At 42.7% G+C, this 18,373-nt stretch overlaps 1 protein-coding gene across 1 annotated transcript in view; it reads right to left on the reverse strand.

The window, feature by feature from the left end:
* Rubcnl (rubicon like autophagy enhancer) overlaps nucleotides 1-18,373 on the reverse strand; it is a 56,182-nt gene that overhangs the window by 31,098 nt on the left and 6,711 nt on the right. Inside the window, exons 2-7 of the mRNA XM_004665872.2 lie at nucleotides 12,608-13,166; nucleotides 6,798-6,880; nucleotides 5,653-5,863; nucleotides 2,859-2,957; nucleotides 1,508-1,568; nucleotides 569-705 (exon numbers count right to left, since the gene is read on the reverse strand). Coding sequence (XP_004665929.2) covers nucleotides 569-705; nucleotides 1,508-1,568; nucleotides 2,859-2,957; nucleotides 5,653-5,863; nucleotides 6,798-6,880; nucleotides 12,608-13,139 — 1,123 coding nt within the window. The 5' untranslated portion in view covers nucleotides 13,140-13,166. The remainder of the gene's footprint in view (nucleotides 1-568; nucleotides 706-1,507; nucleotides 1,569-2,858; nucleotides 2,958-5,652; nucleotides 5,864-6,797; nucleotides 6,881-12,607; nucleotides 13,167-18,373) is intronic.

An 18,373-nucleotide genomic window follows, 5' to 3' on the forward strand; every position in this document is an offset into this window, starting at 1 on the left:
GAGGTCCCCTGATAAAACTCAACCTCCCTTCTCTGCACTTCCAGAGTAATTTTTCCTTCTCTGGTTTCTTACTCTGCCACTAGGGGGCAGCATGCTCTCGGAAAGCAGTGTGTCCTACAAGCAAACTGGTGTGCATTTTCAAATGAGACCTCCTGGGGGTAGCTCCTGCTCCACTATTGACCAGCCCTGCTGAGCTCTGGCCTAGCATTTTAAAATAAGAATCATTATTGTGGGGGAGAGGGGCAGGGAGAATAACCGAGAAGCCAAAAACAACACCTAACAAGATACTTAGGATTCAAATGTTTCTGCATACCTATAGTACAGCACTGGGGAGGCCTAAGCAGGATTGTTAGAGCCAGCCTAGGCTAAATAACAAGACTTTGTCTCAAAACAACAACGTTATAGTCCATGGTGCATAACTTTCCAATTCATGTGAGTTTCTTCACTCATTTTGAATGTCCCCCAACACCTAGAAATCATATAAACAAACACAAGTAACCTAAGGTGACCAGGGTAGGTCAGAGAAGATTTTAAAGACTTTTAATGTATTGTCAGTTGATGTTAGTACTTACTGCTGAGCCGGCTGTGATCAGAGAAACTGGCAGCTGATAATTTGCTTCTGACAGCATCCAGCACTTCCGGAATATTTGGAACAACTCTTTGGCTAATTGCTGAGCAGAAGTGAAGTCTGGCATGCAAATTACACTTGAACACAGAGAGAGAAAAGCTGGGAAATTATGTGCATGAGAATACATTTGGGATCTTCCTTGGGTGTTCAACTGTTTGTCTTCCAAACCGTGAGGAGCCCTTTGTGTGACAGCACGTGTCAATCACTGGCTGGGGGACCGAACACGACACAGTTCACCCACGACCAGTGAACAGCACCTTTCACTTTTGACAGGTGCAGAGACTTAGAGGTGTTATGAACAAAGTGCTGGATTTAAAGTCAAGAAGACCAGAGTTCAAGTTGCCTTACAGCTGTTAATTTTGTCCTGAGGCCCGTCCTTCGGTAAGTTTAGTTTCTAGGTCTACAAAATGGTGTTTGAAAATAAATACACAAATACATATACGTGAAACTTGACCAGCCTGTCTGTGAATGAGAATGTGTACAAAACACTTTATGAAACATAGGCACCTTGGGATGTTATGTTCTGAATACAGATAGAGTCACCCAAAGGTTTACACTTCAAGGGTTCGGCCTCAAGGGAGGTGGTGGGCGTTTGGGAGGGGAGCCTAGTGGAGGTTCATAGTTCAGCGGGAAGCGTGACTGAGACAGGAGGGTGGGAGCGTTCTCTCTGACACTCACAACAAGAACTCAGCCAGCAGCAGGGCCATGCCTCCAAACCTTCAAAGCTGTGAGGTAAATAAACCTTTTCTCTATAAATTAGTTGTCTGGATAATTTTGTTATAATAAAGCAGCTAATACAAAGATAAGCCATTAACAAAATCATCTACATCTGTCACAGTGCCCCAGGAATCCATGTGTGCCTCCACAGGGAGCACATACCTCTTAGAAGAACTGCAGGAGTGTTTGAATATTCCTGTGATATAATTAAGCTTCTCAGATTCTATAGGAAAATGAAAGAAATAGTAAGACCTTTCAGCCTGTTTCACTCAGTCAATTTTAGAACACAAAAATAGGTCCTTGTGGGCTGGAGGGATGGCTTAGCAGTTAAGGCATTTTGGCTGCAAAGCCAAAGGACCCAGGTGCGATTCTCCAGGACCCACATAAACCAGATGCACAAGGTGACACATGTATCTGGAGTTTGTTTGCAGTGGCTGGAGGCCCTGGCATGCCATCCTCTCTCTCTCTCGCTTACTCTCTCAAATAAATCCTTTAACAAAATAGGTCCTGGCATCATAGACAAAAACTGTTCAGTATCTCTGTGCTTCAGGGTGTTTTAAAGTGCTACACTCAGGGAACCTGCCAGCCGACCCTCACTCAACCAGTGTTATGAGATTCCAGACAAACACCATAGAGGGGCAGCACAGGGAAGTTGCTCAGCTGCTACAAGTACTTGCTGTGCAAGTGTGACAGCCTAAGTTCAGCACCCCAGAACCCACACACAGTAGTTTGTGTCTGTAATGCCAGGGCACCTATGGCCAGAAAAGAGGCAGACACAGTAGAATTCCTGGTAGCCAGAGGGCCAGCTAGTCTGGCATACACAGCCACAAGCAACAACAAATTTCCCAAAACAAGGTGGCAAGCCAGGACCAGCACCCGAGATTGTCCTCCGCCCTCCACATGTAAGCCATGGCACTGATGTGTCCCTGCTCATGTACATGAACACATATACACACATACAGATAAAAATAATAAAAAGGTACAAAAACTAAGGACAGGATTACATTTGAAAGTTCACTCAAATATAATTGAGAGACCACACAGACATCAGACTGTAACAAGGATCTTCTTTTCCATTTAATTCCAGAAGTGATGTGCAATTATCAAGGCATTTGATACAAGAAAAACAACCATCTTTTTACTACTAGGTGAATATCTATCAGCAGTATCCATATTGGATGGAAAAGAATTGTCTTAGGGCACACATAAAATGTGTGTGTTCAGCCCAAGGCCCATGTTGCAAGAGCATACAGACTTTTATTTTGCATGGTTTTGAGACATCACAGTGTCATCCACAAGGTTCACACTTGAGAAGTGAGCAATCAAATTACAAAATAATTGCAAGAAAATCTCATAATGTTTTAATTAAGTTTATGATTACTATATTGGTTCACATTCATAGCTATCCTGGGCCAATGCAGAATCAAAATCTAATTCTGATCTTGGGAAAAGTTTGCTTAAATGTTCCTACATAGAGACAGCTGGTCATATCCAACAAGTTTCCAAATCTTACCTAAGATGAAAAATCCATCCAAGTCACACTTGCTGGCCTCTTTTATCACACTGGAGGCAGGTGTTTCAGCCACTGGGCTGACCTTGAGCACAGTACAACCTGCAAAAAGAAAGAAGGGGGGTGGTTTCCCATCAAGAAGCAAGACAGCTGGGGCTCAGGTCAGTGGTAGAACACTTGTCAGGTTCCACTCTGGATATTGTAAGAAAAAAGAGAGAAGAAGAAGAGGAAGAGAAACAGAAAGAAGAAGGAGGAGGAGGAAGAAGAAAGGAAAGAAGATGTGATGGCACATACCGCGAGTATTAGTACTTGGACACAGAAAGATCTCACATTTAAGCCAGCTAGTCTAGCTAAATAGGTGAGCTCGAGATTCAGTGCAATACTGTGACTCAAAAAAGACCCTCAGTGTTGACCTCTAGCATTTGTATGCACATGGGCATCTGCACACACACATACCTGCACACATAGCACATATATAATAAACACATGCCTGCAGATCACATGCACATACATATTTAAAAAAAAAAAATCAACTTGGTGGCCGGGAATGTAGTTCAGTGGTTCAATTCCTGGTAACAAAAAAAAAAAAAAAGAAAAAAAAGAAAAGAAAGAAAGAAAAGACATGCAGTTTCAGAAGAAGAGGAGGGGGCCGGGTATGGTGGCGCATGCCTTTAATCCCAGGAGAGGTAGGAGGATCACCATGAGTTTGAGGTCACCCTGAGACTACATAGTGAATTCCAGGTCAGCCTGAGATAGAATGAGACCCTACCTCGAAAAACCAAGAAAAGAAAAGAAAAAAAAAGGAAGAGGGCTAGAGAGATGGCTTAGTAGTTAAGGTGCTGCCTGTGAAGCCTATGGACCCATAGTCGATTCTCCAAGTCCCACATAAGCCAGGTGCATGGGGTGATGCAAGCGCACAAGATCGCACATGCTCACAACATGGCACAAGCACCTGCAGTTTGATTGCCGTGGCTAGAGGCCCTGGTGTACCAGTTCTCTCTCTCATAAAATATTACAGAAAAAAAAAGAAGAGGAGAAGGAGACATGTGCAACTCTCAACTAAACACTAAGTGGAAAATGGCAAGATGCAAAGATATAAGGATTAAAAAATTCAAGGAACTAGTTTTATGTTCTTTCTTCATTGGCTGTAATTAAGTATACTAGTATACTTTTAGTATATTTGAAAACTTCCTATTATAATACAATATTTAAAGTAAAATGAAAGAATGTAAAAAGCAATACCACCATGAGGCAAACACTACAGAAGCCATAATTATACTGGGCTGAATTCTGTCCTCTCAAAACTCGTGTCTACCTAGAACAACATGTGAATGAATGTGGCCTTATTTGGAAAGAAAGTCTTTATAAGTAGAAAGATGGACAAGGTAGGCTGTAGATCTCTCTGTTTCTCTCTCTCTTTCTCTCTGTCTCTCATTGTGAAGGAGTGTTAGGTGAATAGCTTAGACTTGTTATAAGTTGGATTTAATTATACCTGCTTTTATGTTACATATGTGATTAAATCAGAAATTTAGAAAATTAAGTATATTTAAGCCACACAGAAATGAAATAAGTTAAACGACCCAGGAACCAATCAGATGGACAAATTTGAAGGGACAAAGCAACAAAGAGAAAGCCCTTGAAAGAGAGGTACAGGGCTTAAAAAACAGATTTGAAAGATATTAGTCTAGCAGTAATGGTGGCAGTGAGATCAAATCTGCCAGGCAAAAACTATAGGGGGAAAATGACTTAATCTAAGGAGTAAAATTTAATTAATAGGAAAATAGCAAATGCTATCATCAGTTGTCAGTTGCTGTTGCCTTTCTCAGAAAGTACTCCTTGGGTTCCCACAGGAAATGAGCTCCCCTACTCAGTGACTCAGAATGCTGGGTCTGCTCCGCGAGTTATCCTTTCTTGTTTCCTTGGACCTTGTGCTAGCTAAGCACTTCTCTAGGGCAAGAGAACACCACACCAGCCATTCCCCAAAAAGGAGAGCACCCTGACACCCACTCCTCTAAGGAAAGACAGCATCTTGACACCCAATTCTTTGAGAAGGAGAGCACCCTTCCTCTAAGGAAAGACAGCATCTTGACACCCAATTCTTTGAGCAGGAAAGCACCTTGACACCCACTCCTCTAAGAAAAGACAGCATCTTGACACCACTCCTTTGAGAGGGAGAACACACTGACACCCACTGCTCTAAGGAAAAACAGCATTGACACCCACCAATTCGAGAAGGAGAACACCCTTACACTCACTCTTCTAAGGAAAGATAGCACCATGACACACACTCCTTCAAGGAGGAGAGCATCATGACACCCACTCCTCTAAGGAAAGATGACACCTTAACTCCCACTGCTTTGAGAAGGACAGCACACCCTGACACCCACTCCCCCAGGAAATGAGAAACCCGTCCAGCCACTGACCCCCACCACTGAGGATATGGAAGTCTCATTTGTTGCTGAATGAAATTAAGCACTTGGAAAAGGAGAGAATGTGTGAGGGCAATGCTAAATGACAGGAAACAATAGAGCATGGGAGATATAAGCTACTAGGAAAAGGGAAAGCAGAATGAAATCCAAGCAAAACAAAATGACAAAAACAACACATCATTTGGAAAATGGATGGAGCATGACCATCAATCCAAGGTAACATGGCAGCCATGATGAGAATAGCATGGGTGGGTGAAGAAGTTTTAGAGGTTTGGAAATTGTCCCTAATACTTCACTAATGGACAGAAGCATGACAAGAGGTGCATAGAGAATGCAGTCAGGTGCTCACTCCCCTTTGTTCAACTTGCCTTTGTAGCCACTGTCTGACGAAGCGAAGGACCCAGGCTCCTGCTTTGTGTGGGTATGAAAGCTCCCTTCAGCATGTACGGGATGGCTCCTGGGTGGCCGGCTGGCTTCCTCTGTGCTTCGGTTGTCTGGCTGCTGCTGGCTTAGGAGGTGCCACTTTACTTCCTCCATGGCTGCGATCATCATATCTGCAGCATGAAAGTGGGTGTTCTCCTGCAGCAAAGGTCAGTTAAAACAGTCAACTTTCTGTCTGCAGTATGTAGGAGACTTGAAAAATTCAAGCAGCTCAATTAGCTTAAGAGAAGCTAATGCACATAAATATGACTGATCGCTTAGCTGATTATTACAGGTCAGTAATGACGTGGAACCCACATTATCCAGGGGCATAGGCATATCTCACTGTAGTCAAAAGATGACCGCAGTTGAATTTCCTTTCCTTTTCTTTCTTTGTTCTTTCTTTTTCTTTTCTTTCTTTCTTTTCTTTTTCTTTTTTTTTTTTTTTTTTTTTTTTTTTTTTTGTTACCAGGAATTGAACCACTGAACTACATTCCCGGCCACCAAGTTGATTTTTTTTTTTTAAATATGTATGTGCATGTGATCTGCAGGCATGTGTTTATTATATATGTGCTATGTGTGCAGGTATGTGTGTGTGCAGATGCCCATGTGCATACAAATGCTAGAGGTCAACACTGAGGGTCTTTTTTGAGTCACAGTATTGCACTGAATCTCGAGCTCACCTATTTAGCTAGACTAGCTGGCCAGTAAGCCCCAAGGATCCTGTCTCCACCTCCCCAGCATGCCACTGAACCTGTCTTGTATGTGGATGCTGGAGATCTGAACTCAGGTCTTCATTCTTGTGTAGCAAGCACTTTACCAAGTGCACCACCTCCCTAGGCCTGTATTCTTCTTACGCTAGAAAACCCTGCTTTGGCAGTGGTTCAACATCTGGTATCATTCTTCAATTCTGGAAAACTTGTTGGTCAAGCAGACACTGCCTGAGAAACTTTACAGTTCAGTGCTCCTGGCATCCACCATCAAACATAGAAAAGATCCTCTGTGTCATTAGGGAAGTTTTCAGATTTAAATGAGAACAGTATTAAGGATGAAAGACTAAGAGCCTTTATGGTTAGCAAGAAGACAAGCTCACCTTTTCGACATCAACAGGTAGCACAAATGTCTCTGATGAAAAGGAATTCAAAGACTTACTTCTTCTGTTGACTTGATTCACACCTGCCAACATAGCAAGATATTCAAATAGAGAAAAGGAACTTTAAAGATCATCTAAGAAAGCAAAATAATCCTAGGATGCATCTCTTAAATGCCATTAAAACATAAACCTAGCATAATTCTAGAACAAATTAGAGTGACAGAGAGGACAGACCTTTCTGATGGTAGGTCTTTCAGATGTGGCCATAATTCTTAACCATTCCTATAGAAGGCTAAGAGACTGACTAGGAGGCATCCTTAGAGAACTGCTGGATTGGATGGACCAGGGAGGGAAAGAGTGTGGAGAGAGGGGAGGGTCTTGGGAAATACCAATAGGAGATTGTGAAGGTGAGAAAGAACAGTCCAGGAACAGGGCCAAAAGAATTACAGGATCACGTGTCTACCTCACTGCAGTTGCCCCAAACTTCCTGTTACATACAGACTCATCTAAAAAAAAGTCAAACATGCTTCTCTAAAACAGTCCTTCCCCAGTGAAACCCAAAAAAGGGAAGATGCTCTCCGTCCCTGTGGGACCGTCAGCCCCTCCACTACTGGCAATGACCATCATGGACCAAGCACCAATAATGTCACGTGACTGCTTACTGTAGCCTTGGAAGGAAGTAAATGTTTCTGTAATAGCTGCAGGAGTGGAGTTGTCCTGAGCTGCTAAATTAAAACAAAATGCTGCAAATGTCCTGGTGGTTATGAGCATCTAGGACAGAGATGCAAACAGGGCAGCTCCAGATGCCTTGTCTCATGTTTCAGAAAGTAGTAGGTGTATGGAGCCTCCTGGTGAGCATTTCTGATAAAGGACTAGATGGCGAATATTGTAGGATTTGAGGCTCATTCATGATCTCTGGAAGCTGCTCTATTCTGCCACCGTAGTGAGCAAGCCACTATTGACAAAACCAGAATCTGTTTGGTCGGGTTTTGGAGGGCCTTATATATATATATACAAGCAAGTTGGATGTGCTATTTATTTTCACATAAAGAATTAAGCTTTGGCTGAATATGTCATCTTCAATGCTTTCCTGACTTGATCAATATTTTTTTTAATTAAGTAGAAACTTTGTATGGATATATCATGTGTTGGTACCATCGTTTCCTTCCTCCCTACACCCACTCCACTGAGCTGCTGAGAACTCAACACCAAAGTAGACAAAGCACATCCATTGAGGCTCAGGGAATCTTGTGGAAGAGGGAGGGGGTGGACAGAATGTAAGAGCCACATGGTGGGAGGAATATCCAGAGGCATTGCCCCCATCCACAATGACTGACAGCTGTTCTCACAACTTACAAACCACAACTCCACGGTGAATACCAGCAATCCCAGTAAGGAGAGTCATTTATTATTTTTAAATAAAAACAAGAAGCTTGTAGGGTTTGGTCCACAGGTGTGGATTCTGAGCGTAGAGGAAATAGCAGACAGAAGATCCGACAGGCTAGGAACCAGCTCCAACTCTCCATCACTAGATGTGCCTTGGCCACAGACTTTCTAACCCTTTACATGTGGAATATTGCCTATTTAAAGAGGTTAGGAGCATGAAGATCCTTTATAAACCTGTAAACCCTGTTCTAATAAAAAGAACTGGTTGTATTATTTCCTGTAGCCTCCCCTGCTAAGATGTGGAGGACCTGGGAGAGCCTGTCTCTGCACTGCTGCTCCATGAAAGGAGGTTTTTTTCTTGTTTTCGTTTTTGTCTAAAAAACAAAACCGTTAGCTGGGGAGATGACTCAGTCAGTAAAGCACTTGCTATGCAAGCATGAAGACCTCAGTTCACTTCACTGGGACCCTTATGCAATGCCAAGGGTAGTAGTACACACCTATAATTCCAGCAGGGTGGAGACAGGAGGATCCCCAGGCTGGCTGAATCAGTGAGCTCTGGGTACTGCGAGAGACCTTTTCTCAAAATAAGGTGAAGAACAAATGAGGAAGACCCAGGTGTTGACCTCTGGCCTCCATATGAATGTGCCCATATGTGCACACACAGACAAATGTGTACCCCCACACACATGCCTCCACATGCATATAATCAGAAACATGCACACACACGTGTGTACACATGCACACACACTAACAAAGAGGAAGATTCTTAAAACATTGAGCGGTTCTTCAAGGCACTGGTAAGGATGGCTGGGAGACCCTGACTGGCAGAGCCACAGCATCTATTTAACTTTTGAAGTTCATTTTTTTTCTAGGAGACAGGCAAAGGTACAAAACAGTTCTAAGTTGCATAACTGCTTTCTGTAAAGGATACAACAAATAGGCGTGAGGCAGGAGAATGAATACTAGGCCCCAAAGATCATCCTCAGTTAATAACAATTTATAACTTGTCCCCGTGATGATCGTCTGAGAGTGAGAAAGGCTTGCCTCAGAAGGTAGTCTAACAGTAAGCTAACCTCTGTCTAGTAACCACTAAATCTGCTCTCTTTATCCTAAGGACTATCCACGTAGGCAAGAGACAGAAATAAAAGGTTTGTAATGAGAGGCATTGTGCTCAAATTTGGTTGTGAATGCAAAATGAGCCATTAAAAAACAGCTCATAACATTTACCCTAAAAACTGCACATCTCAGTTAAGAGATATTTGCTCAACCATGTTTACAGTGGTTTAATTCATGATAGTGAAAAACTGGGATCAACACAAGTGCCCATCATTGGATGAATGGATAACCAAGATGCAGTATATCTACACAATGGAATTCTATTCAGCAGTAAGAAAAAAATGACACAATGAAATTTATAGAAAAATGGTCAAATTTGGAACAAATCATTCTAAGTGAACTCACACAATCCCAGAAAGACAATCGTCACATGGTCTCACTCAACTGCGGTTCCTAACCTGGATCAGCCCCAGTTGCTGACACACCCGAATAGCATCTTGATGCTTGGACAATAGGGAGGGTAGGGCTTGAGGAAAGGAAAAGGGTGGGGGAGGGGACACAAAACTGAACCCACCTTGAACTGGTACCATAGAGTCTACATCCTCAAAGCTAGACTAAAAGGTGGAACCGTCAAGAGGACCTTAAGGGAGCACCTGAATGGAAGAACCCTGGAGAGGGTGAGACAAAACCCAACCTTAAATTCCTCCTGTTTCTCTTTCTTCTCTGTCTTTTTCTTTTTTCTTTTCCCTTGGCACTGGCCTGTAATTCCCTGTATCAGGCTGTGGTCTACATCCACAATCATCCACAATGATCAGAGAGATCTCCGAGGTCATCCAAAACACATAAGACACACTTCTGTCAGAGCACTTGATTACCCACCAGAGGTTAATGGTAAGACCCTACTGCTGAAGACACCATATGCTGTCGGCATGGACCATGAAGAGACCTGGTTGGAATCCTGAAGAGAGCCAATCCTCAGACAATTAGCCCATCTAGTGCTGGAAGGTGCTACATGAGCTACCAGGGTAAAGTGGCCAAAATCTGTCCAAACAACTCAAAATCTAAGTGACTCAGAAGTAAACAACCTGACGTGATGCTCACACAGGAGCGATAGTGTCACACAGCCATGGTGGGTAACCAACTGCTCTTGGATTGGCTAATAGATCAGCTCAGTGGAAAGGGAACCATATCTGGAACTGGGAAACAAGTCACAATCATACCCAGATAACGATTATCAGCCTCCTACTAATCTTGGGCTATAAGAGAGTGTATATCCTTTAAATTCTTTCTAAATTAATAATGCTTGTTCAATTTAATGGGTGTTGACTTCACTCTCCATTAGAGAATCTGCTTCTCTTTTTCAGACGAGAGCTGGACCTGAGGAGATAAATGACCCAGTGCATTCCATCCTGGCCCCAGCTGAAACCACAGAGAAACTGGGGAAATGAGCAAGAGCACTGCTTTCTCAGTGAATCTGATATCAGCACAAGGGTGAAGGAGGAAGATACTGAGGACACTCAGCACCTACCAAACCCCAGACATCTAGATGCTCCTAAGTGCCCATCCCTGAAGTAGACTTAAAATGCTCCTAGCATGGCTCAGGGAATTTTGCAGAAAATGGGGTGGAAAGATTGTAAGAGCCCCAAGTTGGGACATTTTTCACAGAGACATTGCATCTCCCCCCACCCATAATGTATGACCTACAATCTCCCTACGGTTGACCTGCATCCCCAAGGAGGAAGACCTCTTCAGAAAAGAGACAGTGAGGAGGGAAAGGATGGTACCAACATGTGTTATTTATATACTAAATAGGCCCATATCTAATAAAAATTTTATAAAAACAGCCCGTAACCTGCTCTTCTTCAGTTATGGGTAATGTATTAAAGCCTGTCATCACCTTTGATTGTTAGAACATTTCCAGTAGAATAACCAATCCCACATCTTGAGTAAGGAGAAAGCTGAGTTCCTGCTTGTGAGAAATACTTAAATTGACACACAAGCAGACACAAGGCAGGTGAACAGCTTTTAAAATTATTTTTAAGGGGGAAATAAAACTTGATAAACTACTTGAACTAGAAGGACCCTAATATTTTTATTTATTTATGTTGGCGAGAAAGAGATGCATGCACCACTTTGTGGTTCTAGGTTTATGTGGGTACTGGGGAATCAAACCTAGGCCATCAGGATTTACAAGTAAATGCCTTTAACCACTGAGCCATCTCTCCAGGCTCTGAACAAGTAGGATTCTAACATTAATAATGCACAACATAAGTAGAGCACAAGGAATGTTTGAAAGTAAAGCAAGGATGTCACAGACAATAAGTAACTATCTAGATGGCTTGTGGTTTTGGAATTTTGGAAATTCGAGAATTTTAGGAATATATACACTAATGCATTGTCTGGAGCCATAGAGCAAAAGCCTCTCCATTTTGCCTGGGCCTGCTCATAAGCTGACTCATTACTCAGAAAGCTGGTCCATCCAGCTTTCTGTTAGGTGCTTCTGGAACGTCGGTCAGCAGACTGCTTACAGAATCTTATCTTTTGCAAAAGGCCAGTTTATGGTCAGGTTGTGAAGCCTGGTGCAGTCAGGGTGTTAAGCCATCGAGGCAAGATTAGATGAACACCTAATTACAACCCCTCTAGGTTTCCTGACAATTCCAAAGCCCTAAATCATGTCAGCCAGCTTATCCCCCCCCCACCTTTTTTTTCTGCCCCTATATAACCACTGTGTAAAAAATAAAGACTCTGAATCCTTGACAAACATCTAGCATGGTCTCCTTCTTGTGTCTGTTTGCCTTTTATCATTCAGGTTAACTTCCCCTTGGGCCCTTGTTCAACTCCCCGCTGGCTGGGGCAATGCATAGCAATGAGACCTCATGCTTTAATACAAAAAGGTTTTAGATAGTTTTGGGGGGGAAATATGGCTACTGGTTTAAATTTATTGTTTTCTCAGCATAGTGTGTACAGGTAAATAGAACAGGTAAGGCGAGTTCACCACCTACGTGAGCACTGATCCACAAGCAAGCTCAGAGTCTGTGAATGCTGATCTACCCACGCTGGCTTAGAAGGCTTCTGACATGCTCCCTTTTGGACCAGTTAACGAGCCCAGAGACAGCTTCTGCACTGATTATTAACTGTGTGAGCTAAAAGGATCACCATCCCTTCAGCGAAAGGAAGTAGAACTTGATTCACTTGTGACCATCCTGGTGTCTGGGTTGTGGTGATATCAAATGCACTCATGCATTGGCTTTGGATCAAAGCAGAAGCCAGTGACCTTCATTCTCATGGGGAAGACAACAGGCAGATTTAATCAGATCAGATAAGCACAAAGAAAGAGAGGGGTGAGGGAAGTCATTGACTGCAGTTACCTTCATCTGCAGAGACTGCTGCATGAGGAGACTCGAAGCAAGCACTAGCAACCTCAGAAGATGGTGAAGTGGCCATAGCCTTGGGGCTTCTGAGTAGAGATACATGCTGAGAATATCCTAGGGGTACCTCCAGCTCTTCTGTGGTCACGGAGAAGTCATTATTACTTTTTCCTGAGCCCTGAGAAGAAATGCTGTGCATGGAGTCAGCAGTGTCCTCAGACAATGGCGTCTCTGCCAGGGAGGCCCCAAGGGATGATGATGAAGAGCCCAAAGGATAGGGGGCATCCACCACTAAATGGTCCTCACTGTTCTGTCTGGTCAGCCTCTGGAGGTACAAATCCTGCAGCGGCTGCTGCACACACAGTGGGGCTACCCAGGCAGCTTTGTGCCTCAGGAGCCTGATGTCCAATTGGCATGGACAGTGGTCAATGTCCAGGAGTCTGGGTGAATCATGAGCGTCCTCAAAGTCATAGCTGATCCCGTCACAAGGATCCACAGGAGAATGCTGCCGGCCGGTAAACTGGGACACCATCCTTCCAGGCTTGAGGCTGGTGTAAACCTGTTCAAAACACACAGAGGAGCCCTCTATTGTACCACCTGATCAGATCTCTAAGCTCACCACATGGCCAGCTGGAAGTCTAAGCAGCTTCTCTGTAATGAGTCAGAATTGCCTGAGGTAAGGTTCAATCATATTTTTCAATCATATTTTTGACTGCATATTTTAAGGAAGCATAAGAAAATTTGTACTTTGCACTATCCATCCACCACAGTGAATTCTACTTATATTTGCAAGTCAAAAATAAATAACTTGCCGGGCATGGTGGCACATGCCATTAATTCCAGCACTTGGGAGGCAGAGGTAGGAGGATTTCCATGAGTTCAAGGCCAGCCTGAGACAATATAATGAATTCCAGGTCAGCCTGGACTAGAGCGAGACCCTACCTCAAGAAAATAAGTAAGTAAGTAAATAAATAAATAAATAAATAAATAAATAAATAAATAAGTAACTCAGCCATAAAAATAACAGTAAGCCTAGAGGGTTTGACATTGGAATAAAATAATGCAAAGTATTTTTTTGTTTTTTTTCTATGCAAAGTATTTTTGAAGAATCACAAAGATCAACTAAAAATGCAAATGATCTACACATCAAAATTATTCCAGGGCTGGAGAGATGGCTTAGTGGTTAAGTGCTTGCCTGTGAACCCTAAGGACCCCAGTTCAAGGCTTGATTTCCCCATACCCACATAACCCAGATTCACAAGGGGGCACATGCACCTGGAGTTCGTTTGCAGTGTCTGGAGGTCCTAACGTGGCCATTCTCTCTCTCTCTCTCTCCCTCTCTCTCTCTCTCTCTCTCTTTCTCTCTATCTCTTTCTGCCTCTTTCTCTGTCTAATCCTCTCAAATAAATAAATAAAAATCAACAAAAAATAAGAGCATTCATCTACATAACTATATTATCACATAAAATGTTTAAAAAATTATTCCAATAAAATCTACATAAAATCAAAAATTGGAATACTATCTGATGACACGTTTTCATGTTTCTTCATTTTTTCTTTATTCTGGGATTTCAACACAGTAGGTATTGCAGTTTGCTTCATGTTGCTGGCAGAAAATGCCCAACAAAGAGAAATCTGTGGGAGCAAAGGGTTTATTTTGGCTTACAGCCTCAAGGGGAAGCTCCATGATGGTGGGGGAGAATGATAGCATTAGCAGAGGGTACACATCATCTTCTGGCCAACATGAGGTATACAACAGCAACAGGAGAGTGTGCCAAACACTGGCACGAAGAAGCTAGCGATATAACACACATAAGCCTAACCCAACAATACATTACCTCCAGGATGCTCCAATTCCAAAATTGCCATCGTTGGGTACCTAACATTCAGAACTCAAAAGTTTATGGGGGACATGTGAATCAAGCCACCATATTATGCCCCTGGCCCTCGTAAACTGATAATGATACATGATATAAAATGCAATGCATTCAGTCCAACTTTAAAGTTCCCATCATTTTTATCAATTCCAAAGATGTTCAAACATCCCCATAGTCCAAGGTCTCTTAACTGAGCCATAACACTGAAAACTAAAACCCTATGATGGCACAGAATAAACACCCATTCACACTGCAAAAGATGGCATTGGGCATAGCATATAAATATTCAACTAATACAAGATTTAAAACAAACAGGACAAACATCAAACTTTGTAGCTCCAAGTCTGACAACTCTAACCAGTGACAAGTCTCCAAGCCTGATAATTCTAACCAGGGATGAGTCTCTGGAGTTCCAATTCCATCTCTCCAACTAGGCTACTCACAGTCCTAGAGAACTTCATCCAGTTCCAGCAGCTATTCTTGGCAGCCATTCCACAGTCTGGCCTCTCCATTGGGTCTCCATGCAGGTAATCCAACAAGCCTCTTTCATACCACCCATGGCCATTTCCAAAACTCAAAACCATGTTGCAAATTCAATGAGCATATCTTTCTTGCATTTAGTTCAGTTGTCCCAGAGTAGATCAGCTGTTCCAGTCTCAATGACTAAAATCTCTCATACAATTGCAGCTGAATGGGCAGAAGATTTCATTTCTGTGCCATATCCCTTTGCTCATAACAGTTCATTTCTACGCAATGCAACCCCATAAGGTTCTCAGGACACAAGGCATAATGGCAAGCCTCTCACTCAAATTGCTTCAAGCCCAGTCCAGGTGAAGCTTTTTTTCACCCTCATTAGCCAAACCTCAGAGTCCATAGTTCTAACTACATTCAGGTCTTTCAACTCTGACAAGAATAGTCCATCAGGCTGTGCACCTCCAGGATGTTCCAATTCCAAAATTTCCACCAGCTGGGGACCTAACATTCAGAGCATAAAAGTTTACGGAGACACTTGAATCAAACCACCACAGAAGGTAAGTGACATATAAAACAATGGAGAATCATAAGTAACACTAAGATCTTTGTGTATTGAATTTATAACACCTTAAAAATTTACCCTTAGTTGCAATATTTAAAGAAGATACTGTGATTCTAGAATCTGTTTTTAAAGTGGTTTACTCAGTTGTTAGCTCTTAGTAAAAGACATGATGAAAATGTCATGAATTACCCAGTGAGAAGCACTCCTGCCACTGTCAGTACAGGCCCAGCAAGTATTTCTTTTTACTGTTGCTCAACTGCTGGGCTTTCCCCTTGCTCTCAAAAAGGTTGCTTTTAGCTTCACAGCTAAACTGAGAGCAAGGGGAAAAGTCCAACAGTTGGCCTAGACACAAAAGCTAGTCTGTCTAGGCAAGTCTAGCCCCAATGTAATGTGCTGTAGCATGTTACATTATCTTACATTACTGTGTGCCTAAATACCTGAGAGAAAGGCAACCTAAAGAAGGAAGGATTTCCTTTGGCTCATGGCTTCAGAGGGTTCAGTCCATGGTCACTTGGCTCCATGTTTCAGGACCTTCAAAGATGCAGAGAATGTGGCTGTGGGAGCATGTGGCAGAGGCTGCCCTCCTCATGGTGGCCAGGGAGTAACGACAGGAAGGGGACTGGGCAAGATATGCCTTTCAAAGGCACAACCCCAGTGACCTACTTTCTCCAACCAGATACCACCATCCAGTTTCTACCACCTTTCAATAGTCTACTCAATTTTGAATTCGTCGTCAATTAAGTCAGAACTCATCATCTAATCCTAAAGGTGTGCTTTACCTAGGCATCTCTCAATCCAACTAAGCACATTGTTAATAATGACTACTGCTTACTTGTGTATCTGTGCATGTGAGGTTTTGGCACCAACCCCAGGGCTGTAAATGCCATTGTCATATATGTAGTGGACTCCCACATTTATTTCCACCTGACCTTCCCTGAACTTCAAGATATGTCATATATTTGACAATTGTCCATTGAGTACTTCAGCATAATATGCCCAAAACAGACACTGACTTCCTCCCAAGTCTGCTTTTCCCCTCCTTTCCCATCCCACTTCAGTTGCTTGAGCCAAAACTTTGAGAGCCATTTGTGACCCTATGCTTTTCCAGCTCTCCATCTTTAACCCACCAGCAAGTATATAGCTATGACCACCTTGTAGACTAAATTACTGTGTCATCTGGACATCCAGCCATAGCATCTCAGTGCCCTGCCCATCCATAATGCATTCAGAAAGGTGTTTTATAAGCTTAACTTGCCATTTCTTTTGTCACAACCATCAGTCTTTCCATTGAATCTGAAATAAAATTCACCTTCCTTACCTTGTCCTTAAGGCTCAATATCCTGCTGTCCATGCTGATCTGTTTCATCTTCATGTAGCCTCAGTAAGTTCCAACCACACACTAAACTCTTGAGCTCTGTAGGATTTTTCCCACCCCATAGGTAAAATTCTAGGTTCCCTCTGCCTGAGATGCTTGTTCCCCAAATGAACACACACTTGGCTCTCTCTAGTCATGCATGCTTTGGTTTACTAATTATTTCCTCAAAGAAGTCTTTCTTAACTAACTCTTTAAGGGCAGTTCCCTGGTTTCCCCCTATCACATCACTGTATTTAGTTTTTATCACATCAGGGAAGTGTTCACTTCCTGATTTTTCTTGTTCCTTACATTTAATTTCACTCTCTGCCTAACTTCTCTTAACATAAGTACTGTGGAAGCAGAAAGGGCTTTGTTCTGTCCCATGTCACATCCCCCACATCTAGAGCTGCATGTGGCAGCACTCAACAAATGCATACCGACCCAGTGAGCCTATGCAGTGAAGTAGAAGTCAGTAAAGGCAGCAGAATTACACACAAATAGAAATGCATCTAGAGAGATGGCTCAGCGGTTACATGTGCTTCTGGCATGAGTACGAGAACCAGTGTGGGCTTGAAATCACCTAAGTTTGAAACTCCAGACCTACCTCTCTGCATGCTTTGACTAAGATTCACATCTGCAAGGATGCTAACAGATATAAACCCATCATGTCAGACAGAAGCCATAAGCTGCCCAGTATCACAACTCCACAGCCTCCAGACAGCAGCCAGGAATCAGGGTAAGCTGAAATTTTCAAAGGGCACAACTTCACATGAGCACTATTTTGTAATATGGGTAGAAGGAAGCACACAAGGTCTTGCTGCAATAGTTGGTATCAGAGGTACTCCTCCGATGCAGCCTTCAGTGATGGACATTTATAAATAGTGTGAATGTTTGCTGTCAGAGAAACATGGAGGAAGAAAAGAAAAATTAAAATAGGTATGGTGTCATAAGGAAGGGAAGATTCAAAAAAGTTAATGATCAGAGAAAACCAGATGTTTTACCTAAAGAACCACAGGGTTTCCCAAGACACACAAGTGACTAGCTTCTGATGGTCAATGCTAGAATCATACTTTCCACTCTCATTCTGCACAGTGTCAGTATGCCAATCTGAAAACTGCTACAGAACTTGTTGGGGGCTTGTCCTAAGTTTCACTATTGGCAATCAGCAGAAGTAAGACACCTGATTGAAAGTTCTTTCCACAGGATTCTCATGGTGCATATGAGGTTGATATTAGTAAGATGCCTGAAATTTCATTAGCAACATGATCTTAAGAATTTTCTCACGAAATTTATCACAAATGTTGGCATTTGCCTGCAAAGCCAAAGGGCCCAGGTTTGATTCCAGGACCCACACTAGCCAGATACATGAGGGGGCACACATGTCTGGAGTTCTTTTGCAGTGGCTGGAGGCTCTGGCATGCCCATTCTCTCTCTCTCTCTATCTCTCTCTCCCTCCCTCTTTCCCTGTCAAATAAAAAATAAAATATTTTTTTAAAAGA

The sequence above is a fragment of the Jaculus jaculus genome, chromosome 3, assembly GCF_020740685.1.
Source record: "Jaculus jaculus isolate mJacJac1 chromosome 3, mJacJac1.mat.Y.cur, whole genome shotgun sequence".
Classification (NCBI taxonomy): domain Eukaryota; kingdom Metazoa; phylum Chordata; class Mammalia; order Rodentia; family Dipodidae; genus Jaculus; species Jaculus jaculus.